The sequence below is a fragment of the Capsella rubella genome, unplaced genomic scaffold, assembly GCF_000375325.1.
Source record: "Capsella rubella cultivar Monte Gargano unplaced genomic scaffold, Caprub1_0 scaffold_5, whole genome shotgun sequence".
Lineage (NCBI taxonomy): Eukaryota > Viridiplantae > Streptophyta > Magnoliopsida > Brassicales > Brassicaceae > Capsella > Capsella rubella.
This window is the reverse complement of record NW_006238919.1, coordinates 6590687-6616413: the sequence shown is the minus strand read 5'-3', so window position 1 is coordinate 6616413 and position 25727 is coordinate 6590687. Positions and strand designations below refer to the sequence as shown.

General features: G+C 33.8%; 6 protein-coding genes across 7 annotated transcripts; 4 read left to right on the top strand and 2 right to left on the bottom strand.

Annotated features, from left to right (window-relative positions):
* Positions 1-1539: 1539 nt before the first annotated feature.
* Positions 1540-3739, top strand: LOC17886102 (putative L-type lectin-domain containing receptor kinase I.1). Its single transcript, XM_006290264.2, has one exon. The coding sequence runs from the start codon at positions 1572-1574 to the stop codon at positions 3585-3587; it is 2016 nt and encodes a 671-aa protein (XP_006290326.1). The 5' UTR covers positions 1540-1571; the 3' UTR covers positions 3588-3739.
* Positions 3740-3913: 174 nt separating this feature from the next.
* Positions 3914-4420, bottom strand: LOC17885690. The gene has a single exon (XM_006292764.1). It carries the CDS (start codon positions 4418-4420, stop codon positions 3914-3916), a length of 507 nt encoding a protein of 168 aa, XP_006292826.1.
* A 1031-nt stretch (positions 4421-5451) lies between these two features.
* On the top strand, positions 5452-7651 carry LOC17887285 (thiol protease aleurain-like). The gene is made up of 8 exons (XM_023782191.1): positions 5452-5718; positions 5818-5939; positions 6285-6400; positions 6492-6565; positions 6658-6922; positions 7007-7138; positions 7218-7353; positions 7440-7651. The coding sequence occupies exons 1-8, from the start codon at positions 5522-5524 to the stop codon at positions 7475-7477; spliced, it is 1080 nt and encodes a 359-aa protein (XP_023637959.1). The 5' UTR covers positions 5452-5521; the 3' UTR covers positions 7478-7651.
* A 1559-nt stretch (positions 7652-9210) lies between these two features.
* On the top strand, positions 9211-15062 carry LOC17887271 (E3 SUMO-protein ligase SIZ1). The gene is made up of 17 exons (XM_006292825.2): positions 9211-9345; positions 9445-9573; positions 9742-9822; positions 10201-10243; positions 10345-10417; positions 10521-10683; positions 10786-10916; positions 11090-11158; positions 11450-11537; positions 11628-11703; positions 11872-11945; positions 12059-12166; positions 12719-12880; positions 13021-13125; positions 13210-13290; positions 13377-14574; positions 14787-15062. Exons 2-17 carry the CDS (start codon positions 9550-9552, stop codon positions 14927-14929), a joined length of 2619 nt encoding a protein of 872 aa, XP_006292887.1. The 5' UTR covers positions 9211-9345; positions 9445-9549; the 3' UTR covers positions 14930-15062.
* A 660-nt stretch (positions 15063-15722) lies between these two features.
* LOC17885186 (isovaleryl-CoA dehydrogenase, mitochondrial) lies at positions 15723-19348 on the top strand. Of its 2 annotated transcripts, none has more exons than XM_023782189.1 (15): positions 15723-15923; positions 16427-16510; positions 16609-16666; positions 16773-16897; positions 16976-17020; positions 17217-17265; positions 17384-17493; positions 17600-17676; positions 17795-17845; positions 17927-17991; positions 18263-18417; positions 18498-18538; positions 18631-18685; positions 18804-18860; positions 19094-19348. In XM_023782189.1, the coding sequence occupies exons 1-15, from the start codon at positions 15813-15815 to the stop codon at positions 19238-19240; spliced, it is 1230 nt and encodes a 409-aa protein (XP_023637957.1). In that variant the 5' UTR covers positions 15723-15812; the 3' UTR covers positions 19241-19348. The 2 variants fall into 2 exon arrangements, with proteins under 2 accessions (XP_023637957.1, XP_023637958.1); XM_023782190.1 differs by lacking the exon at positions 15723-15923 and adding an exon at positions 15943-16164.
* On the bottom strand, positions 19277-24181 carry LOC17885071 (MLO-like protein 3). Its single transcript, XM_006290850.2, has 15 exons — positions 23976-24181; positions 23531-23588; positions 23183-23406; positions 22510-22626; positions 22090-22150; positions 21255-21340; positions 21077-21151; positions 20889-20977; positions 20746-20795; positions 20621-20661; positions 20364-20537; positions 20227-20262; positions 20071-20138; positions 19893-19953; positions 19277-19804 (listed from the first exon to the last, which is right to left on the bottom strand). Exons 1-15 carry the CDS (start codon positions 24117-24119, stop codon positions 19532-19534), a joined length of 1557 nt encoding a protein of 518 aa, XP_006290912.1. The 5' UTR covers positions 24120-24181; the 3' UTR covers positions 19277-19531.
* Between the last annotated feature and the right edge of the window lie 1546 nt (positions 24182-25727).

Below are 25727 nucleotides of genomic sequence, written 5' to 3'. Positions count from 1 at the left end.
AAGTACCAAACAACATAATGCTAATAAAATCCAAATTTTTTGTAACTAATGGCGGATCGAAGACCATATTTCTGTTTTTTCTATTTACGGAATTCTATATATGTTAGTTGAATATGTTGATTTTTTTTACATTATGTAAATAGCATTAAGAACTACCATATTAATTGAAATTAAATTACAATTAATATTTTATTATAAAGTTTAATCTAAAGTCTAAATATTCAGCAAAAAAATTTCAGTCCAAACCAAAAACAGTCGGTACTATTTGAATCATGTTTTACAAAGATTTAAATGCTTAGGTCAAACAATCAATATAATTCGTTTTGTATAATAAAAAGATATCGGATATGTTTGTTTTGTCGCTGCATGTAAATGCGGCTGCAGCAAACACATGTACTCTTGTTCGTTTGATAGCTGCAAATTAAAGTTGCGGCGATAAAATGAACATGTCCATTCTAGTTTAATTGTCAAAGTGTGACTGTATATTATAGAAATTAAAATAAGTGTTATTTCCGAGTTGTGTTTATAAAGTCAAACACAAGGATTATATGCTCTTTCAAAGTAAATAAAAATTCTTAACAAGCTAATGACATTTATATATAATTAAATACATAAGATAAACTCGGACACAACGTGGATACTTACCTAGTTAAAAATTAAATAAGTCAAATTAATCTCATTTAAAAGCTATTTTAAAATTGGAGTATAGATTAATCTACTTAAAAATATATAATATGTTGTCCAAAAAAAAAATATATATATATAATATTTGTTCAAAAAAAAGAACATATAATATAATTTCATAAAAATACTAATAACCATACGAAGGTTTGGCTTAAGTCTCATTATTGGCCTATGCCAAGAAAAGGGTGACTACAATCCAAATATGCAAAATCGAGAGTACAAGACATTGCAGCCTTAGCGATCTGATCTATCGTCTGACAACTGAACAATCTTCATATATTTGCTTTTGTTTTCGGCTGCATTCTAGGATTGTAATAAGAAAAAATTATAAATCATTTTTTTTTTTTGGCAACAATTATAAATCATTTGAATTTTATAAAGTTGACTGGTTCAACATTATTCATGTATAAAGCAAAAAATTGGGTTTGACAAAGTAGGGCTTGCACCAGATACTTGTCAAACAAGTTACCTTATCTTCTCTTCACATGGATGGACTTGGCACTAAACTACTCCAAAGTCGTATAGCTTCAGATTCTTTGGTCTTACTTTGGAATATGGATCACTTCACAAGTAATTGATTATTTCGCTTTAATTTAATTCGACTTGATATTGATAATACGAGAGTAGACCAAGTACTCTTTCTCAATTAGTATATTAGTAGATTCTTAAACGTATTTTTAGAGTAATTATCACGGTTATATATAATTAAAAAGTCTATAGTCAACTCTTTTTGTTTTGCATATAGGGAATATTATTCTTGAACTTGGAATATATGTAGAAAAATTGTGTTTGAAGCCGTTTCCCTTATAACCACAACTTAAGATTTTACAAAACTCATAACCCAAAACCATAACTTGTCTGTCTTTTTTTTGTTTTGTCCATTACCAATGGCTAGAATTTTTCTCTTCTTGATCTTAGTTGTTAATCTGATTTGCTCATCAAGTCAACAAGACTTGAGTTTCATCTACAATGGCTTTAACCAAAACCAAAACAATCTTTACCTTGACGGCTCTACCAAAGTCCAAGATGGACTTTTGCAGCTAACCAACGCCACAACTCAACAAAAGGGTCATGCTTTCTACAACCGACCATTCGATTTTGGTTCAGCTTCATCTAAGTCTTTATCTTTCTCGACTCATTTCGTTTGCGCTCTTGTTCCTAAGCCAGGAGTTGATGGTGGTCATGGGATTGCCTTTGTTCTATCTTCTTCAATGGATCTTACACAAACAGATCCAACTCAGTACTTAGGACTCTTCAACATCTCAACTAATGGTTCTCCTTCTTCTCATGTCCTAGCTATCGAGCTTGATACTGTTCAGAGCGCAGAGTTTGATGATATTGACAAAAACCATGTCGGTATAGACGAGAACAGCCTCCAATCTTTAGTTTCTGCTTCAGCTTCTTATTATTCAGACAAGGAAGGGAAGAACAAAACCTTGAAACTCTTGAGTGGTGATCCTATTCAGGTATGGATTGATTATGAAGATACTCTACTCAATGTCACTTTAGCACCATTCAAGATTCAGAAGCCGAGTAAGCCTCTTTTGTCAAGAACTATCAACCTCACCGCAATCTTCCCAGATCGAAAAGCATTTATCGGTTTTTCGGCTGCCACTGGTTCATTGATTAGTTATCAATACATCTTAGGATGGAGCTTCAGCAGAAGCAGAGTATTGCTACAGAGTCTTGACATCTATAAACTTCCAAAGGTTCCTCGTCCCAAGAAACCGGGGAAAACATCTCCAATGCTTATTGCTCTACTGGTTATACTCGCTATCATCGTAATCGCGGTTCTTGGAGGATTTTATTACTACAGAAGAAAGAAATATGCAGAAGTTAAAGAGCCATGGGAAAAAGAGTACGGTCCACTTCGTTATTCGTATGAATCTTTGTACAAAGCAACAAGAGGGTTTAACAAAGATGGGCGTCTTGGAAAAGGCGGTTTTGGAGAAGTCTATAAAGGAACTTTGCCTCTTGTAGGTGATATAGCGGTGAAGAGGCTATCACACGGTGCAGAGCAAGGCATGAAACAGTTTGTGGCTGAAGTTGTGACTATGGGAAGTTTACAACACAAGAATCTGGTTCCTCTTCTCGGGTATTGCAGACGAAAATGCGAGTTATTGCTTGTCTCTAAGTACATGGAAGGAGGTAGTGTTGATCAGTACTTGTTTCACGGCGATAAGCCGCCTCTTTCGTGGTCTCAAAGACTCGCAATATTGAGAGATATCGCGTCTGCGCTCTGTTACTTGCATACAGGAGCTAGCCAAGTTGTCTTACACCGAGATATCAAAGCTTCAAATGTCATGTTAAATGGAGATCTCCAAGGGTTCTTAGGAGATTTTGGAATGGCTAGGTTTGATGATCATGGAGCTAACCTCTCTGCAACAGCAGCTGTAGGAACTATAGGTTACATGGCGCTTGAGCTAACATCAACAGGAACTTCAACAAGAACTGATGTGTATGCATTTGGTGCATTTATGCTTGAAGTAACATGTGGGAGGAGACCATTTGATCCCGAGATACCGGTTGAGAAACGTCATTTGGTCAAGTGGGTTTGTGAATGCTGGAGGAAAGGTTCTATACTTGATGCAATAGATACAAGACTGAGAGGTAAGTTCGTACCCGGGGAAGTAGAAGTGGTTCTGAAACTAGGGTTGCTATGTACAAGCATAGTACCAGAAGCAAGACCTAACATGGAACAAGTGGTGCAATACATAAACAGACACCAAAGGTTACCTGAGTTCTATCCAGACACTCCGGGGATTGGAGTTTCCACTCCGGTCTTAATGGGACTGCCATCGTTGGCAATCACTTCTAGTTCAGTTACCTCATCTGCCTCTCCTTCCTCCGTAAACAACTCAATGTTCATTTCTCACACAATCATATATGGTGATGGAAGATGAAATTTATCCACTTTGATTCACATTTCTTTGATGTACAGCATAGAGACCAGACCACATCTGTCTCATTGTCCCTAATGTTTAAACTTTGTATCAGTTATGTTATGTAGAGAAGTTTTTATAACAGTTACTTGTAACACTAAAGATGTGACAAATCTCTCAAGTTAACTTTTGTATATACATGGTTTATGTGATTGATGTTGTGTCTTTGATTAAGCATAAGGTTCAAGTAAAGTAATGACCAAGTACTGAAATATTATTATCTTAAGAGTAGTACTACAGAAATGGTAAGGGGAACAACTAAATGCAAAGACCATGACTTAAAAGAATCAAGTAGATCCATTTGTGAGCAGTTTAGTCTTATTTCTTCCTTCAATCTCCATGAACATGCCCAAAGGAGCAGCAGAGGAACCGTCTTTTTTATCATCAGAAGCACCAATCACGATCCTTATCGCAATCTCTTCTGCATCACTTTCTTTCAAAACCTGGCGAGAGGATGAAACAGAACACATACCACTATTTGTGTGATCAACAACTTCTTTGGACACTGTTGGTGACTGAACGATCCACATGAGGCCGTTGTAACCTTTGGTCTTATGGAGGAATATTACAATCGAGGAGATGAGGAGTTGGATGATCCAAGGTAAGGTAATGAGTAATGTTCCGGTAATGGCAAAGAATTGGATGAAAGGCAACTTGTGGCCATTGGTTGTGGCGAGACGGAAGAAGAGTATTCCCATAAGAGTTGTCCAAAGAGAGTGGAGTAGGACTGACCAAAGAGAGATGCCTCGAGAAGAACCAGAGGTTCTACTACTACTACTACTACTACTCTCCATCTTCACTTATGGGCTAAAGTTGTTTTTGTTAGTCTAATAACGTTGAGAAAGTTATGAGAACATTTGAAGTAAAAAAAAAATGGTTAGGAGATATTGTTGGAGAGATCAATGGTGAGTTTTGATTTTGTTAGTTAGCTGATTTTTTTTCTTTCTTTTGACTTGGTGATTACTGATTAGTGAAATTAAACTATTTGTTTTTCTCCAACAAAGTTTTACAAGTTTTTTTTTTTAATTTAAATTTTAAAATATAAGTGTTTGAATTAAACAAAAAGTGGAAATTCTAAATTATTTTAATCTTTTTGGTCTCTCTAGCCAATAAATAATGAAATTTGGTAATTGGTAAGGGTAATGAGAAAAATGTTAAAACGCTATATCAGCTTAGCAAAAGTGGTGAATATATGAATTTTACTTATTGTGTATGTAATATTTAATTTTTATTGAATTTTTTAAATTTTATAAAAATCACAAACTTTTGTGTTTTACCAAATAAAACACGGCTTAGTTACATAGCTCAATAATAATTTAAATTTTTTGACATAATAATCTAACGATTTGATTATCAGTTAATAAATAATGTTAGATAGTAAAACAAAAAGCTGTGGTTTCTCTAGAAAATCAACGGTTTAATCTCCGTCATATTCATGTTTTATTTAGCAAAGTCGATTAACATTCATGATTAATTCAAAATCAATAAAAACTAAAAATTTATTTCACAACAATCAATTTTCCACTATTCTGTAAATTCTAAAAAAAAAAAAAAAACACTTTTGGCAATTGATAATTCAATAATTTGATTTATGGTTTATTTTAAATTATCCTGTCATAAGATTCCCATTTCCAATATCAATATAGTGGAAGAACTAAAAAAACAACAATGTTCCGTTATATACGTCACACGTCACCATACACATCAGCAATACAATTATTGAAGCCAAAGTTCAAACCAATTAAAACTCACCACGTGTAAACCAGACAAAACATAAAAAAAACCCAACTCGACAAAACAAAACATAGAGAAAGCGAAACCCAATCTCCCTCCAATCTTCTTCTTCTCGACTTTTGTAAGAAGAAGAAACACTAAAGAACCAGAGTGAAGAAGCCATGTCTGTAAAACTAATCTTATCTTCATCGATCCTTTTGATTCTCATAGCTGCAACAACGGCTGATAAAGATATCGGATTCGATGAATTCAATCCAATCAGAATGGTCTCCGACAATCTTCGCGAGCTTGAAGACACTGTCGTTCAGATCTTAGGCCAGTCTCGTCATGTTCTCTCGTTTTCTCGATTCGCTCACCGGTAAAAACTCTCATCGTTGACTTATTTTTCTCCGTTGACTTGTATTTGTAATGTGAAGTTTACGATTTCGGTAAATTTTTGGGTTTTTGTGAATAAAAGGTATGGGAAGAAGTATCAGAGCGAAGAGGAGATTAAGTTAAGATTCTCAGTTTTTAAAGAGAATCTTGATTTAATCAGATCCACTAATAAGAAAGAATTGCCTTATAAACTCTCTGTTAATCGTAAGTCTTATCTCTAACGCTTTGATTTGATCCTTCTTGTCTCAATTCACATAGTTCAAGAACGTTTGGTTTGAGCCTTGTCTCAGTTCACATGGTTCAAGAATGTTTTATTTCAGTTTGCTTTGTCTTAGTTCACCATAGTTCAAGAACTTAGTATGTTAGCTTTGTCTCAGGTCACATAGTTCAAGATTGTTAATGTTTTAAAGCACTGAAGTGGTTTCTAGTATATGTGACATTGTGGAAACATTGTTCTACTTGTTTAGCTTTTAGTTGTGTTCCTTGATGGTTGATGGATTGAGCCACATTAGTGTTGTTTATGTTTAGTGAGTATGTTCTGTTTTACAGAATATGCTGATTTGACATGGCAAGAGTTTCAAAGACACAGGCTTGGAGCTGCTCAAAACTGCTCTGCTACTTTGAAGGGTACCCACAAGGTCACCGAATCTGCAGTTCCAGACAAGGTTAACATTCACTTCTTGTTCTTTATCTTTGAATGGAGATAGAAATTTGTGGTGCTTGGTCTTGAAGTCTTCAGATTGTGTAAAACTGCAGAAAGATTGGAGAGAAGATGGTATTGTTAGTCCTGTTAAAGACCAAGGACATTGTGGATCTTGCTGGACATTCAGGTAAAATTCTCATGATCATAACTTTTTCAGTGATTTCTTGATGTAAACAAGATCAGAATCTCTGAGATATATGATCAATGGTTCCACTTCAGCACGACCGGGGCTCTAGAAGCAGCTTATCATCAAGCATTTGGAAAAGGGATATCTCTGTCTGAGCAACAGCTTGTGGATTGTGCTGGAACTTTTAACAACTTTGGTTGCCATGGTGGACTTCCTTCTCAAGCCTTTGAATACATCAAATACAATGGTGGGCTTGACACAGAGGAGACTTATCCTTATGTTGGTAAAGATGGTGTCTGCAAATTCTCAGCTGAAAACATCGGTGTACAAGTTCTTGACTCTGTCAACATTACACAGGTAAAAGCCTGATTTGGAATAAGATTCATATATACTTACCTCCACAAATCATAGATTTGTTCTCTAAGATAAATAAACTAATAGGGTGCAGAAGATGAACTGAAGCACGCGGTAGGACTGGTAAGACCAGTGAGTATCGCGTTTGAGGTTGTACATGAATTCAGGTTTTACAAGAAGGGAGTTTTTACTAGCACTACCTGTGGAAACACTCCTATGGTGAGTTTTCTTTTCTTTCTTTCTCGAAACTCGCAAAAATGTTTCGAAAATGTTAACATGGATTTGTTATAATTTGCAGGATGTAAACCATGCTGTGTTAGCAGTTGGTTATGGAGTTGAAGACAATGTTCCATACTGGCTTATAAAGAACTCATGGGGAGGTGCTTGGGGAGACAAAGGCTATTTCAAGATGGAAATGGGGAAGAACATGTGTGGTAAGTCTTTTTTTTTTTTTTTTTTTAAACGAATTGGTTTGGTTTCTTTTACTCTCCCATTGATTTGTTTCCTTTGGTTTTGGTAGGTGTTGCAACTTGTTCATCGTATCCGGTTGTGGCGTGAGGTTCAAAGAATCAAAGATAACAAAATAAAGTTTGAATTTTTATATGTGTATCTTATGTTTCCCAAATAATATCGTCGAAAGAAAAGAAAAATAGTGTCTATTGTCACATTGCAGAAACTTCTAACTTTGTTATAAATAACTAAACAACAAATGCATGATTTTTTTGAAGGTGATACTAATGAGTAATGATAAAGAGATCAATGAAGGTGATTCTAATTATGATAATGACAACTGAAAGAAACATCAAAGATGAATATCTTAGCCAAAGTGTAAACACATATGTTTATAATTTTTACATATTTCAAGTTTGTATTCAGTAATTGAATTTTCTTTCGTGATCCACTATTTTATATGAAACATGACTACATTAATATAGGATAATCTTGATTAATTTTCATTGATCATTTTTCAATGAACTTGTAATGAAGAGACATTAATTCTATAATTCTTTCTGACAAATATTTTATTAAATTTTTCCTAAATGTTCTATAAATAAAATAAGTATTTATAATTTTATTGAAGATTTTTATGTTATCTTTTCCTTTTGATTTCATTATATATACATTTTTAAAGATTTTTCTATTATCATATGTGATGGAGCATCAATGCTCTAAAATGAGCCTCACCATCATTAAAATATTGTAAGAATGAAAAAAAAAATCAACATTGGTCATACCAAATTTTGGGAAATAATGTATATTGTAGCTTAGATTTAAGTGATTTAAAGACTCAATACTAAAATATAACTAACTCATTAACATACCTTAATAACGTGCCAAATTAACTTATTAACAGAAGTAAATGACGCGCCAAAAGTTTCCATTGTCATAATAATAAAAATTTGTTAACTTTACATATAAATTTCATTTTTATCACCTAATAAAATGTTAATTTTTATTTTTCTTGACTACAAGATGATATTAATTTGTTACCAAAACAATATTAACGATTTTGGATATATATATATATATATATATATATATATATAGTGAATCCACAATGTTTAATTCTTATAAATTAAAATAAGAGCCCTGCTGCATATTTCAAGAGATATACATTGTTAGTTGTTCAACTGTAGCTTTTGATTGACTTAATTATTGAAGCTAAGGTATCCTTACTACATCTCTTCAATAATTTTTAGCCAAATTTTCAATGTTTTCTCCCCCTTCTTTTATTTTGTTGATGTTGTTTAAGAAAAATAAACTGTTGATATTCTTTTTAAATAACGCGCGAAAATAAATTATTAACGGTAAGATTTTGAACCACGTGATAAATTTTCAAACACTATAGTTTTTGGCCATCGTTATTTGTCTTGACTCCACGTGTCATTTATCTTATCTGTAAGTTTATTTTTTCTCAGTTTTTCCTTAATTTGATTTCCTTTTTTCACTAATTACCCAAATTAATAGATAACTTACTTTATATTACAAAAATAATTTCAGGTAAGTAATCGATCCAACGGCTTGTGTTTCTCAACGTGGCGTGATCCTAGTAAATCTGATTGATATAAGTTACAAAAACTTACGATACGATACGATACGATTCTGTGAGAGAGAAGAAGAAGAAGAAAACAAAGTTAGGTGAGCTTTTGTAGAGAGAATCTGGTTTTTTACGTACATGTTAGCACACTGGAACTAAACCCGGACGTATTGCGGTAAACTAAACCGGATTTGATAAAAATCAGCTTTTGTTCTTCCGGTTATCTGTAAAAATCGATTTCTTTCTCGTCTCCTTCCTCCTTAAGTCAAAAAAAACAAAAAAAAAAAGGCGAAAACTTTGAAATTTGTCGGCGTTGTTTTGAATCTGTAGAACACTAAAAATTGAGTTTTTTTTTTTGATGATTTGATATGCAGTATCCGATCTCTGGGTAAATTTCTTCAATTTTTCTTGTTCTTGGATTGATAATTTTTAGAACTCGGTGGAAAGGACTAATTTTTTTGAATGATCAATCTCTTTTTTTGTTTAGATCGGTTGCTGTATAGAGACTTGATTCTCCGGCGGTGTTACTCAATTTCCCGGTGGTGGTTTTGTGATTTGAACTGAGACGTCTTTGTGTGTGTGGGTTTAAGAGATGGATTTAGTTGCTAGCTGCAAGGTATTAACACTGATTGTGATGGGTTAATTAAGATTATATTGAGAAGAACTTTTCAAAAGAGCTTGCTTTTTTAATTTTTACAGTCAATTTGCTTATGATCGGTCTGAAAAAAATGATTTTTGAGTTGAGTGGATGTTATTGTTTACTTAGTTGAGATGTATATTTCAGGAGAAACTTGCGTATTTCCGGATAAAAGAGCTCAAGGATGTGCTTACTCAGCTGGGACTTTCTAAACAAGGGAAAAAGCAGGTTTGAAATTTTGCTGCTGATGTTTCCACTTGCTATTGTTATGGTGTTAAACTCTGCTTATTAATATCGAATAGAAGATTGTGTTTGGGTGATCATAGTTGGACTTTTCTCGTTTTGAGGGAGACAATGCTGTCATTATATTGTAATTGATTTGCTAATAGTGAGCTTATGTATCTACTTTGGTGAAGAGGGTTACCTGTTTCATTTGAAAGTAGTAGTTGTTATTGTTAGATAGATATCTTGTGTTCTTTTACAGAAGATTACAGCTTAGTTACCAGGAAATTTCATGAAGTTCATAGTCTACTGTTTAATTGGGGTTCCAGTTTGGGTTGTGATTAATGTTAACTTTTTTCTCCGTTTGTCCTTTTACTTATGCAGGACCTTGTTCAGCGGATCTTGACTATTCTTTCTGATGAGCCTGGTATATTGCGCACTCATTTTTATTTACTCATGCGTGAACTGTGTAATCAGGGAAAGCTTTTGAGTGTTCTTATAAGCGTTGTTTCCATTACCTACTGACAGCGGGCAGGTTGTGGTCTAAAAGGGATGCCATGGCAAGGGAAAAGGTTGCAAAACTAGTGGAGGATGCATATAGGTGAGTGTATGTTTTAGCCATGGATTTCTTATGCATGCTTGTTTTTTCCTTGTGGACAGTCATTTACTTTTTGTTTTACCACAATAATTTTTTGTTTCCACAGGAAAATGCAAGCATCTGGGGCAAGTGAATTAGCGTCCAAAGGAAAAGTTAGTTCGGATATCAGTAATGTTAAAGTTAAGGGAGAACTTGAAGATCCCTTTCAACCAGATAACAAAGTTCGGTGTATTTGTGGAAGCTCACTAGAGACAGAGTCAATGATACAGGTAAGTCTGTTACACAATAGTCGTCTCAAATCCTTTTTGAGTTAGCAGTATCTCTTGGTGGTGGTACCTTATGGCTTCATTAGACGATTTTGTAAATTTCAGTGTGAGGATCCGAGATGTCATATCTGGGAGCATGTTGGTTGTGTCATTATTCCGGAGAAGCCTATGGAAGTAAACCCACCTCTTCCTGAATCATTTTACTGTGAAATATGCCGACTTACCCGTGCTGACCCGTAAGATGCTCATGAACTTCTTTTGATTGGGAAATGAGTAAAAATCTGTTCTTACATAACATGAAAGGGGGGGGGGGGGTTCCTACATGCCACTTTATGCTCTGTGTTTTGATTTTGTTTAAAAATTGTTTTGTGTTGATTTTCGCGTCTTAATTGTTTTTTTTTATGTGCAGATTTTGGGTTACAATGGCGCATCCATTGTATCCTGTCAGGTTAACTACAACGACAGCCCCAACTGATGGGTATGTACACGAAGTCTTTTGTTGTAACTATCATGTTTAGATTTGTGTACTTGTGGTGGAAATTCAAAGACATTATAGTGTCTTGCGGTCTGCATACTGTTTGTGGATGTAGGGTTAATTTCAATTGAGGGATGAGGTGAACCGTAGTCACTCAGCTTTCGTAGCTGGACTTATGTTTCATTTTAGTACTTAGAGAAAAGAATTCATGGTTGTTCCTAGGCAGATCTATAACACCTACTTAAATATGATAATAACATGTGTGTTCTTCTAATACTCCGACACAATTTTCAGTTCAAACCCAATGCAGAGTGTGGACAGAACATTTCAAATAACAAGGGCAGACAAAGATTTGTTGGTGAAACATGAGTACGATATTCAGGTTGATGATTTTAAAAAGGAGGTTAGATATGTACACTACATACGTGTGTGTGTGTTTTCTAATTGGCAGTTCTATTTGTTTTGTTTTCAGGCTTGGTGTATGCTCTTGAATGACAAAGTTCTATTTAGGATGCAGTGGCCTCAATATGCTGATCTGCAAGTCAATGGTATGTGAGTCCAATTCATTGTTTAGGGATGATATGTGTTAGTGTTATTAGCGATTTATTAGGAGGAATATGAGGAACATGGGTTTCATGGAATAAGTATGGTTTGCAGATCTCAGTAAATGTGCTCTCTTTTGATATGGATTCATGGTTAAGTTACTTTTTTTATAGGTGTACCTGTTCGAGCAATTAACCGACCAGCGTCACAGCTTCTGGGGGCCAATGGCCGCGATGATGGACCTATGGTATGTTTTTCATCTCTTTTCAGTAACAGTTGTTTGTTGTTATGGATAGTTTACTCTCTCTAAAATTAATATGAAGCTGTTTGTAATCTAGTATGCATCCATATTTTTGGCAGATCACACCTTGTGTTAGAGATGGAATTAACAAGATATCCTTGAGTGGATGTGATTCCCGCAGTTTTTGTTTGGGTGTAAGACTTGTGAAGAGACGAACTCTGCAACAGGTACTTGTATTTACTGTAAGATGTTGCATGAGAAACATTAAAAAACTAGAGTCAATGCGAGGGAAAAAAAAAAAGATGAATTTAATCTGTAAGAATAAACTAGAGCATGTGCATGCGAAGGAAGTTAATCTGTGTGAGGGTTACACTATGGTTGCACTGAAAATTCTAGGTTTTCCCAGTTCTATGTTGACTACAATTTGTTAGTTATACAATGTTAAGAAAGATATATTCTCTTTGATCCTGAGCTAAGTCAATCTGGTATTTTTAGATCATGGTGCAATGGCATAAGTGAGTACATTTTGTTGGCTATTTAGTGCTGACTGCTGAGTTTGGTTCTCTTTGATGATGAGCTGGGTCAGGAATCCATGGTGCAATGGCATAATTGACTACAGTTTGTGGTTATATATTGTTTTCTTAAGTATAGTCTGTTATGCTGTAAAATCTTCTTTCTCACTGTATTAATCACTATTTCTAGTGTTCTTAAATGCTCAAAACATGATCTACTTCACTCTTATGAGTTTCCTGTAAACCTACCGCTACTTCTTCATCTAGGTCTTAAACATGATTCCGGATGAGGATAAAGGTGAACCTTTTGAAACTGCTCTTGCGCGTGTACGCCGATGTATTGGAGGTGCAACTGGAAATGATGATGCTGACAGTGATAGTGATATTGAGGTTGTTGCAGATTTCTTTGGTGTCAATCTCCGTTGTCCTGTAAGTTCCTTTGGTAGATTACTCCTTGTTTTTAATAAGTTGTTGCAATCCAATAGGTGTGTTTGTCTCCTGACTACCTTATTGTGTGTATGAGAACGTTTCTAGACTGATTAGTATTACCTTTCTGTTGATGTCACTAGATGAGCGGCTCTAGGATGAAAGTTGCTGGGAGATTTAAACTCTGTGTGCACATGGGATGTTTTGACCTTGAGGTGTTTGTGGAGCTAAATCAACGTTCCAGAAAGGCAGGTATCCTATTGTAGTCTTGTTAATTGGGTTATTCCTATTGTATACTGAGTTTATATGTTCCGTGGTTTGTGTAACTACAGTGGCAATGTCCTATTTGTCTGAAGAACTACTCTCTGGAGCATATAATTGTAGATCCTTATTTTAGCCGTATTACATCAAAGGTAAAATTTGGTGGATGTTAATTCTTGATGAATTTGATGTTTTATTCATTTAAGTACATTTACAAAGATTTTCTTCCTGCATGCAGATGAGACATTGTGATGCAGAGTTGACTGAGATTGAAATAAAGCCTGATGGTTCTTGGCGTGTGAAGTTCAAAAGTGACAGCGATCGTAGAGAATTGGGGGAACTCTCAAAATGGCACACACCTGATGGTAGTCTCATCCCCACGATTGATGAGATTAAACCTAAGATGATAATGCTAACATCAGTTAAACAAGAAGGTTTCTCAGACGATCTAACCCCTTTGAAACTTGGAATAAGGAAGAATCGCAATGGCATTTGGGAAGTCAGCAAATCTAATATCAATGGTTTGTCTTCCAGTAATAAGCAAGAGAAGGTTGAGTATCAGGAGCAAAATGTTATACCAATGAGCAGTAGCGCAACTGGAAGTGGTAGAGATGGCGATGACCCTAGCGTAAACCAGGACGCTGTTGGGACCTTTGACTTTGGAAACAATGGGTTGGAGCTTGATTCTCTATCCATGAATGCAGATCCAAGCTACAACTTTAGTGATAGGAATCATCAACCAGCAGTTGAAAGTAATAATGAAGTCATCGTTCTAAGTGATTCTGATGACGAAAATGATGTTGTAATTACTGGGGGTCCTGCTTTCAATGAGAATCAACCTGATGGCGAGGCAAACTTTCCATTGCACCCACCTGGTATTAACTCGTACAGTGAAGACCCTCACACCATGGCTGGGAGCAGTTCGGGCCTGGGTCTTTTCACCGACATTGACGACGATTATGATATGCGCCTTTGGCAGTTTTCTTCAGAACCCCAAGGAGGCCCTGGGTTCCAATTATTTGCTTCTGATGCTGAAGTATCAGAGGATTTAGTTGGTTTAAAGCCTGGTCTACCGAACTCTGCCCCTGCAATAAGTAGTGGTTACACAATAGCTCCAGAGCAATCAATACCATCTGTTCCTATATTTCCAGAATTGGGTGGGGAACGTGAAGCAGATGCAAACGGTGGATTAGTGGACAATCCTCTGGCAACTAGTGAAGAGGATCCCTCACTTCAAATATTTCTGCCAACAAGACCTGATACCTCACCTCAGTCTGACTTAAGAAATCAGGCAGAGGTGTCAAATGGAACTCCCAGTGATGATTGGATCTCCCTTAGACTTGGTGATCATGGAGAGACAGTAGGTGTAAACAGAGTTAATGAAAACAATCCAGTGTCGACGAGCGAGGGTGTTTTGGATACCTTGTCAGAAACAGGTTAGTTTCCCTGACTGAAACTGATTTTGCTTTATTTTTCTTGAAACATGAAGAGATCTTTAATACAGATTGTCATGCTTATGACTTATTTGCACTGTTGCATTTAGATTTCCTTCACTTGTATGGGTTGTTGGGTCTTGTAAAGACAACTGAACAAGAGTGGTCTGAATTATCGGGGATTTGTTACTGACTAAAATCTAACTTATTTGCAGCGTCGTTGCTTCTGGGAATGAGTGATAGTAGTAAACAAGAGAAGGCAAGTAGACAAAGATCAGATAGCCCGTTCTCGTTTCCTAGGCAGAAGCGTTCAGTAAGACCCCGGCTGTATCTCTCCATTAACTCAGATTCAGAATGACTCATGATTTATTTGTCTGGATGATGCTACTACCCATATGTATAGCCTACCTCAACTTGTTTATTTTATTTTGCGGGGATGATCCATCCGGTGTTACTTTGATTCTTTACATATACATATATGCACAGAACAATCAAATGGATCATCATCATCATCATCAGAGCCAGAGTTTGGAAAGCTTTGCTTCATTCTCTGTGCTCGGGCATCTTAAAGGCTCTCATGCAAGGTAAAAAAAAAAAGCCAATCTAAGTCTTCATCAACATATCCGAAGCTAATATATCTTCTCTGTGAAACTAAAGCTACTCTGTCTCATTGCAGGATGTTTATTTGCAAAGGAGTAAACTTAGGTTTATACATATAAGTTAATGAAAGACTTGGAAAGCTTTTGTATTTTCGATAGGACAAAGTTGTTTACTACAGATAATATGGGACAAGTAGAGGAAACTTAGCATTTTGTAAATGTGGGGTTTTAACATTTGTTCTCTTCTGTTGAATAGAAAAAAAAAAAAAAAAAAAAACAGTTCTTTCTTCTTCCTCTCGATTCTTAAACACTTCTTGAAAACACCAACATTTTATAACACAGTACTTAATATTGAAAATGGTATCTTAGAACAGTGTCAGTGTTATATATACTAGAGACGAGACGACAAAGATGGTATGGGAGAGTAGTAGTTAGTAAACATAAACAATAACAAAGTGGTATACGGAACTACATAGACCCATGACTCATTGCTCATATCTTCTCTCTTTTCCCATCCTTATCACTTTACTATTATTAAAATCTAAGTTACAAAACTTTAAAATTCTTGGGTCTCTCTAAAAACCCGAACTTTGGCATTTTGACCAATACATTCTTTGTCGTCTCCTTCGTGTATATCGAAAGATGCAGAGGTTTTTTGCAGCGAGATCGATTCTTGGTAACGCCGTCAAGACTCGGATGAGGTGTTTCTCTTCTCTCTCTTCATCTCTCCTCTTCGACGATACTCAGTTACAGGTTCTTTCTTTTTTTTTTTTCTCTGTTCAGATTTTAGGAGTCAGAACTTTGCTGAAGCATTTGGTAGTTGACAACAAATGGTGTTGTTTTAAAAAAGACTCATCTTTGTGCATGTGTGTTCATACATTTGCCCTTTGTTAAGTAGTTAATAGAGCTACCCAAATAAGAGAAAGAGCTTAGTTGTTGTTCTCTCTGGTGTTGATTTCGACTTCCTCTCCTGGGTCTGTGTGGTTTTCACATGGTAATACTTAAATAACATTCAAATTGAAATAATCTGAGAGTTTGTGTTTAAGTAAGTGAATTTGATGGTGTGTCTTTGTTACATCACTAGGGGAGACTTTTAACATGTTTGCCAAGAGTTTTATATTTTTCTATATGGTTTTCTCAGTGGTATTCATCATAAGTAGTTTATCTAATTTTATCTTGATTGCATTTGTTGCGACTTGTAATTGTTTGTGACATTCTTTCTATCCCCTGGATGGCTGGATGCATTGCAACTGCAGTTTAAAGAAAGTGTATCCAAGTTTGCGCAAGATGTTATCGCTCCTCATGCCGAAAGAATTGATAAAACAAATTCATTTCCAAAGGTCTGTCTTACTTATATAGTCTTTAGTTCCTTCCTCTTACGTTTTTGTTGCTTAGATATCTCATCAAAATTTAGATTTTGATACTTTTTTATAACTAGGATGTTAACTTGTGGAAGAAAATGGGTGAGTTCAATCTCCATGGAATCACTGCTCCAGGTAGATCTGTTTCCTAACACAGATGAATATGCTTCTGCTATTCAGCTCAGTCATGTTTCGTTGTATGTCTAGAACGGGAACCTAATCGTATAGTCCTTACCTGCAGAGGAATATGGAGGGTTAGGTCTTGGTTACTTGTATCATTGTATAGCAATGGAGGAACTTAGTCGGGCTTCAGGGTCTGTTGCTCTGTCTTATGGTGCCCATTCCAACCTTTGCATCAATCAATTGGTAAAAATATATTGCTCACAACAGTATTTGAGCTGCTGTAAAAAATGAAGGGAGAAGATTTATTACTACTTTTTACAGGTGAGGAATGGAACTACAGCCCAAAAGCAAAAGTATTTGCCAAAGGTATGATTTCATCTGAGCTTTTTGTATTGTCACTGCTATGCTAATGGTTTATCAGCAATTAACACCAGTGGTAGAAATCTCACCTTATTAGTGAATTGATTATGAATCGAAGAAAGAATGTATTTGATTTTTAACTGACATTTCTTTTTTAAAATCTTGTTAGAGTTTAGCTAACTAATGATCTACTGTTATGAAGCTTATCAGTGGAGATCATATTGGTGCTCTAGCAATGAGTGAACCAAATGGTAAGATACATATAATTTGGATGAAGAGTTTGAGAGTGTGAGAGCACACACTCATACATACAGATAGTGAATGCTTTATTCTGATGGATACTGATTTTAGTTTTTATATTCTTCACAGCTGGTTCAGATGTTGTCAGCATGAAATGCAAGGCTGATAAGGTAGATGGTGGTTATATAATAAACGGCAACAAGATGTGGTGCACTAATGGACCATCTGCTGAAACACTGGTAATATACATTAGATTATATGTTAACTTCTCAAATTGGTTTTGTTTGATACTTCTTTTACTTTAGTTTTAACATATTTCCTACTATTTTGTTTTGGTTGGATCAGATTGTTTACGCGAAAACTGATACCAAAGCAGGTTCTAAAGGAATCACGGCTTTCATTATAGAGAAGGGAATGGCTGGGTATGTAAATTCTCAGTCTTGTTGAAACTGACTTTCTATAATCTTTAGTAAATAAAAGAAAGAGGGAATCCAGAGAGCAAGTTACTTAAATCCATTTCTCATTGTGATGGCTTTGCAGATTCAGTACTGCGCAGAAATTGGACAAACTAGGAATGCGGGGAAGCGACACGTAATCCCCATTCTCTCAAGATAAAGATATCTGTGTAAATTAAATCCCTCTTTTTCTCTGACCTTTGTCTCTTCTGAGTAGGTGTGAGCTTGTTTTTGAGAATTGCTTTGTTCCAGAAGAAAACATTCTTGACAAGGAAGGAAAAGGTTTTGACTGATGCAACTTCATCGTTTTTTAACTCTTATTCTCTATGTTCATGGATAATTAACATTGCATGGTTTATTTTTCCAAGTAATATGATGATCAACTATTTGAAATTAAAATGCTAAGTATTCTAAGGGGATAAAGTAATTGCCTGTTTGAAATCTGTACTTAATCACCAACACATGTTTGCTACATTCACGCTTTGTACATTTCTTGAGTCCTACAAGCCCCATCTTTATACTTGTCTGATGAACATAAGGTTTGTACGTGCAGGAGTATATGTTCTGATGTCAGGTCTGGATTTGGAGAGACTTGTTTTAGCAGCTGGGCCATTAGGGATCATGCAGGCATGCCTTGACACTGTGCTTCCCTATATTCGCCAAAGAGAACAGTTTGGTCGTCCAATTGGAGAATTACAATTTATTCAGGTTGGTTTACATCATCCTTCACCTAAACTTCTTCAAAATATCTTTAGATTCTTAAAATTAATTTGGTTGAATAATTGCAGGGTAAAGTTGCTGACATGTACACTGCATTACAGTCTTCAAGGTAGAAAACTTCTCTCAGTACTCTGAAATTTATATTGTCCGTACCGCAGAAATGTAGCTCAAGCAAAAAAAAATGTTCCTTTGGCATCTCAGGTCATACGTCTACTCTGTTGCTAGGGACTGTGACAATGGGAACATTGACCCAAAGGTAACTTTGATATAGCAATAATAAATCCCCTCTTCTCCTTTTCTGTTTTGAAAAGAGTCCTACACCACCACCGCAACCAAATAACACCAGTCCTCTTATGTATATGCTTACCTTCTAGGACTGTGCCGGAACTATTCTTTGTGCAGCCGAAAGAGCAACGCAGGTCGCTTTACAGGTCAATTACCCTTTCTCTCCTCAATATGATATATCTTAAACATCGAGTCCATTTCTGTATGTAATCATCAGCTTAAAGTTACTGTCACTTTACTGAGTAAAGCTGAATTAAACCGGAAAACCAGTTTTAAGAGTTATATTTCGTCTTTCTAATGGTTACCAGCAAAACAAAACTGGGAAGGGCACATAACTATACACAACTATACATATAAGAGATATGGTTTGATGTTGCAGGCGATACAATGTTTAGGCGGAAATGGATATATAAATGAATATGCAACAGGACGTCTTCTGAGAGATGCAAAGCTATATGAAATCGGTGCGGGAACAAGCGAGATAAGAAGGATCGTCATCGGTCGCGGGCTTTTCAAAGAACCATAGGTCTGTTTTCTTGCCAATGCCGACACTTTCACACTCTGTACAAGTATATATATTATTCACAATGTCTTCAGTAACCTCACAATAAATAAAAAGGTAACTTCAAAACAATTATTCATGTTTCAGATAGGATCATACTACATACACTCCCTTTTTATTACAATAAGCTATAATTAAACATCTGGCTAACTAAGTGTTTAAGTCATTTGATAAGTCAATAATTAGTAAAGGCAAACTCTATTTGCTTTATCAATACTACCAACACTCTCTCTTCCTTATGTTCCATCAACCTTATCACCTTTCAGCTTGCTTGTGTATACCTACCGGTATCTCTTGTAAAACCTGTGGTTGTCTACCCATAGATCTGAAATCATAAGCAACTTCTGACTGAGTTGGACTCGCAGCTAAACCAATATCGTCGCCATTACTATCACCCTCGTTATCGTTACCGTTGTTCGTTTCTGTAGTTTGTCCTGTCTTCCTCTTGTCTCTAACCCTACCATGCCATTGTTTGAACACATTTGCTAGCTGTTCTTCCAAGATTACTTTCTTATAGCTTGATCCCATCTATACATACACATGCATCCAAATCAAGTTAAGATCACAATATTACACTAAGAATAGTAGTAGTTATATATGTATGGGACTTAGTTACCTGAGTTACAAGGGCATAAAGAGGCAGTGTAATGTAGCTGCTCAAGACTAGGACTGTCACCCTATAATTATAAATTCATATACTTATTAACGATATAATTTATAATACCAAAACATAATTTCATGTTTTTTTTTCTTTTGGTGAGATTGAAAGAAAATGTATAAATTGTAGTGCTTACGCTAATACAAGTCGTGTGATGATGATCTCTCGGTTATCATGGTAGCAAGAGTTAATCCCAAATTGCCACTAATTTCATAATTAAATTGAAATGTATTAGATATATCAATTTCAATTTTCGTATTTTTCAAAGGAAACCAAAGAATTAAAAACTTACAGTGATCCAAACAAAAAATGCCATCTCGAAGGTGTTCTGTATCAATATATCATATACCAAAATTAGCTTAAAAAAATGTTGCAAAATCATATGATGAAGCATTAGAGAAAAACGACGTGGAGTTTAGACGAGATTACCAAAAACAGCGTGTAGTGTAGAATGCTCAAGAGGAAACGAGGATTAGAAAACCAGAAATGCTTGTCGTTTGGCTCAACAACAGGGCTTCCTCTAATCACATTGTTATGTTCCTTAATTGTGACAGCCATTTTCGCCACTATCATCTCTAGTTTTGTCCCAATCACTAGAACTACCTAAAATCAAAATTATTAATTCATCAATTATATTTTTTTAAAAATCTAAATTAGTTTAGTTATATTAAGTTAAAAAAACTTACAATTAGTGGCACAAATGACATATAAAAGTATACTCTCCAACCTGATGATTAACAAAAACAAAAAAAAAATGAGAATAATCACTAGTTTATATATATAAACTATATAAATGTATAATTTAAGTTACCATAAACGTCGAGGAGCATAAAGATGACAACAGTTAGCCACATCAAAGGACTGTAATAATATATAGTCAAAGTTAATTTTGATATTTTTACTTTAATAAGTGTTACTAAAATATGATTAAACATATGTAAGAATTTGAATTACCTGATACCAACTATAGTTTTAAAATCTTCATGTAAAGATCTTTGTATATACTTTTGGAAGTTAAAAGCATTATTTGATGATAAATGAGCCTGCATCGATAATAATAATTAAACGATCATATTAATAATTTAATATAGAGTTTTATTTTCTAGAATTGTAATTCATTGATAAACAAATAAGGTACTAACTGTGATGAACCCATGACGTAGTGTGAGGTAATCTACTTTTGCCACCGAGTTGAAAAATTGCCTGAAAAAACATTTCTAAGAAAAACAATTGTTTATTATTAATCTTTGTTTACTTAAATATATTTTAATTACATATTAATGAACTGATTAAAAGATGAAGAGTATGTTACTAACTTACAATCCAAAGTTGAATCGATGTTTCAGTCCAACCCAAGTGTCGTCGAGCAAATGTTGTATCTCTTGTCATTCTAAACCTATTCGGATCTTTTAAATTACATATTAAGTTTAACATAAGTTTCTTCGAATAAGAAATTAAGGAATATTGCATGTAAGAGCATCATTATAGGGATAAGTGAGAAGATGTATCTTAGAGGTTTTTAATTATATTAATAATGTAAGAGGTTGAGTTAAGAACCAAAAATTTAGAGTTGATTATTGGTTGAACCTTTAGAATCTTAAAAATTAAATAATATAATATAAATTATATTTTAAAATTTTCAAATTAAATAAATAACTTTTAAATTGAAAACTTTTAAAAATAAACATACAATTGATTTGAAAATAAAAAGAAACAAAAAATACAGTTCAAAATTATTAGTAACCAAAAAAAACAATGAACATAAAAATGAGAAACATAAGAAGATAAAAACATATTAATTAAAGCACACAAATATTTTATTAAATTAATACAAAGTTTATAAACCTTTTTAATCATTTGAAAGATGTTTAAATGGAATAATGAAAAATGAAATATGAAAAATGTTTTGGGATAAAATAATAAAAAATGAAATTTTTATTTTTTAATAATTATTTCTAACCACTCAGCACTTTACACATGGCACAAGAACCTCCTTCCAAAAACTTCTTAGCATTGAACCGATTACTTCTTCCAATAGAACTGTTTTATTATTTTCGCTTTTATTTAATAGCCTAACATCCGTTAGTATGTCTCGATAATGATGGCCTAATTAATTTAGTAGTAGAGAATAAAAATATATTAAAAAAAATCTTACCATTTGCTGCTAGATACTCCACTGTTTGAGTCTCTTTCTCCCATGATTTCCATTTCTTCATCTATATGATTTACAAATTCAAAAGTTTATATGTAAATTGTAAAATTAATATTATGATAAAATATTCAGGAAAAAATTGTAATAAATTATAAATTTCTTACAAATGATTTATTTTAATCGAAATCGAATAAATTGACTAATAGAATACGGTCTAACTCAAATACCATGGAATAAATTGACAAATGAGATACGGTCTAATTAAAATGGCATGAAATAAATTGACCAATGCATATATTTTGTTTATTAAAAACGTTAAAAAATTAATAAACAATCATTTGACCAATATAATATTTTCTTTAATATGTTAATATGATGTTTAGAATATTTGATTGCATAATACAAAAATATGTATGTATGTACCTTGGCCATTCCAAGGAAAAGAACAGCAAGATTGTAGAGAATGTGCATACAAGCCAACACAAAGATAAAGTAACTCAACTGGGTCAAACCCTCTTGTGATATGAATGACGTCTTCCCCTGCAAATTTTTAATTTGACTAAGTCAGATTAGTTAATTAGTTCGCAATTAGTACGTAAATGCTTTTTAATTAAGGTTACTACTACTACTAGTAAGCAAAGAAAAAGTCTACATTTCCTTTTCACTTTGACTTAGTTTATACAAACTTCGAATACCGACAAGATTAGTTATACCACATGAATAATATCAGAATATACCCCATAATATATAGTTTTGGAGTTAAATCAAACTGATATGTAGTATTATTCGTTGACTCTTGCTAACGACAATACGTATATATATATGTCCAAAGACTCCAAGTCAACGTCAAAGTAAAGTATTTGACAATTTTGTTTAAATTATTTGACAATTTGGATCCTTTGTTTTGATTTCTAGAAGGTATGTAGAAAAATTTCGGATTCTAAACATATATGACTTAATTTAGATACTAATCTGTGAAAAAATAGAAAATCATTAAACAAACATCTTTGTGTATACTCCATTTGGATTAAAAGACAAATGAAACTTAAAAACATTTGAAAAATGATGGTAATTAATAAGGATCAAGAAGAAGAACCTTGGAGCATTGGTGAAGGAAGTTTTTGTCATAGTCATTATCATCATCTTGATCATTATCATCATCATGATCATCATTAGCTTTATCATCATCTTTTTGTAATGAATGAATGGTTTTACGGCAAGGCAACATTAGTTTTGCATACTTTATGGGAATGCATATCTTTGAAACTTCAACCTCAGTCACGTTTAGCATCAGTGACATGAATCCTAGCACCATTAGAACTGCCCTTATAGAAACATCCAAAATTCATGGATTAATAAAACTGTTATAAAAGATTGTTAAAACACACAAATACGTGTGAGCTTCTACTAGAGAAAAAGATTAATCACTAACAACAATTTTTACCTGATTTAAGCTTCTCTAATGATTCAAGTAGCGATTTTTTTCTATTTTTCTTAAGTCTCTGCAAGAAAAGAAAAAACAAAAAAAAAAGACAATAATATAACAAATTAACATTAATATATCATATATATACGCATATTTTAAGAAGAATCGAACATTTTGTAACTAAAGATTCGAACTGAAAATCCCAAAAAAAAAAGACTTAATCAGAAATTATATTAAAAAAAAATTGGCAGGTACGTTCGTAGTTCTATCTTATATATATTAATTGTTTAAAATACTAATTTTTTTTCTTAACTAATATATTTATTGTTTCCACTATAACATGTATGGTTACTCTTGCAAGAAAAGCAAAAAAGTTCCAAGAACTTAGGAGAAAATTAAAACAGAACTTTACAAAAAGAAGTAAGATGATTCAGTAAACATGTGAATACATTTGTGTACTTACAATGGAGAGAAGATTGATGAGACGCTCAAGGAAGATGGAAACCGCGACGAAGAAGAAGCAAACAGTGGCCAGAGCCCAAGTGGGAGTTTCTTGGAGGGATCTGACGGTGCCAAGGTGGTGGTTGCTTTCTTCTTTCTCCGTCATCTCTTATGTTTTTTCCGGTGACTTGATCTTTGTGCAGTTGAGAAGATGAAGAAGATAGATATGTGATGAGTTTATATAAATAGTGTTGTTGCAATCATTGTTGCAAACAAAGACCTTTTCAAAGTTTTGGGGTAAGCTTTAAATGTGACATTAAATCCCAAGTCCCACTTTGTACCGCCCAGTTTGACTCAGTAAGACTTAGTACAGTACATAGTATAAGTAAAAACTTTAAGTGTATAATTTGCTAGTAAAACTAAAACATGAAATGGATTGGGAAAACTGATATTTTACTATACGAAGTGAAGATGGATATATATATATTATTATTTTTTTGGTCAAAATATATATATATATATATATATATATATATATTGTTTTTTTCCCAACAAATAGAGATTATAGATCTAACCTATACATGTTTCCAGTCCAAATTATAGGAGATTATATAAGCTCATTTTAGGAGCTATTCGACCTGGTGAGCTAGGCCATTGTCCGAAATTTTTACCAATTGAGCAATTGACTTTGGGTTGTTTGTAAACAAAAATAAATAAATAATGACGGTTTTAATCATTATTTTAGTACTAGCAAACATGTGAATTTTTTTTTCTTGAGAAATGTTAGTGAATTTTTATTTATTAAATAGATACATATTAGGGTTTAGAGCTTTAGTTTTGTTAGAGGTGTTCATTTGATAAAATTAGACATTCACTTAACAAATACTAGCACTTTACAAAAACACTATATGTTTCCAAATTTCAATAGTTTAACTGAAAATACAATACAATTTAATGACAACTAATCACATTATTGATTATTTATTAATTTCATCAATAATATAGCAATCTATCTACTTAGTTCACCTTCTTTTTCGGTTAGACAACATCATTTATAAAACATTTTTTTTTATTTGTATACAAACCCGAAAATAACAATAAAAAAAAAGAAGTACGTACTATTCAAAACATGATATCAAAACAAAATTCTAATATGACATATTAAACTATTGAGGATACGATTTAATATATTTTTAGGTACAGTTTCTTGAGATTATTAGAAGAATCACTTAATTACCAACTGTTATCTTTTAAATGAGTTACTTTTAGTTGCTAAAATAAAATTTAATTATCTATGTAATTTATGTTAAAATAATAATATACTTTATTAATGCAACTCTTGTAGGTACTCTAAGCCGTGCCTAGAGTAAAGAAGGCTGGAGGCAGTATCCAATTCAGTAGGTCTAGTTCAAATCCAATTTTGTTTTTGTTAATTGATTTAATAAAATTAAACTAATATGATTATTCAGACTTTCCTAAACGTCAAACATGTCTTTGCTTTCTGTTTTTGGTAACGCATTGTTACTTCTTCTTTGGCTTCAACTAAAAGTAAGTGCATTAGAGTACCCAGCATAAAGTCCCACCGAATTTATAGTAAAAAAAAAAATCAAAAAAAAAATTAATAGGTAGGACGTACGCAGAAACGGGACCGTCCCGTTTCTTATTATCCATTATTCGCGAATCCCACTGACACGTGCCGGCCTGCGATTAATTGTTTTTGGAACTAAAACAAATCCCACTAATGCACTTGCTCTAAAATAACGCAAAATCTCGT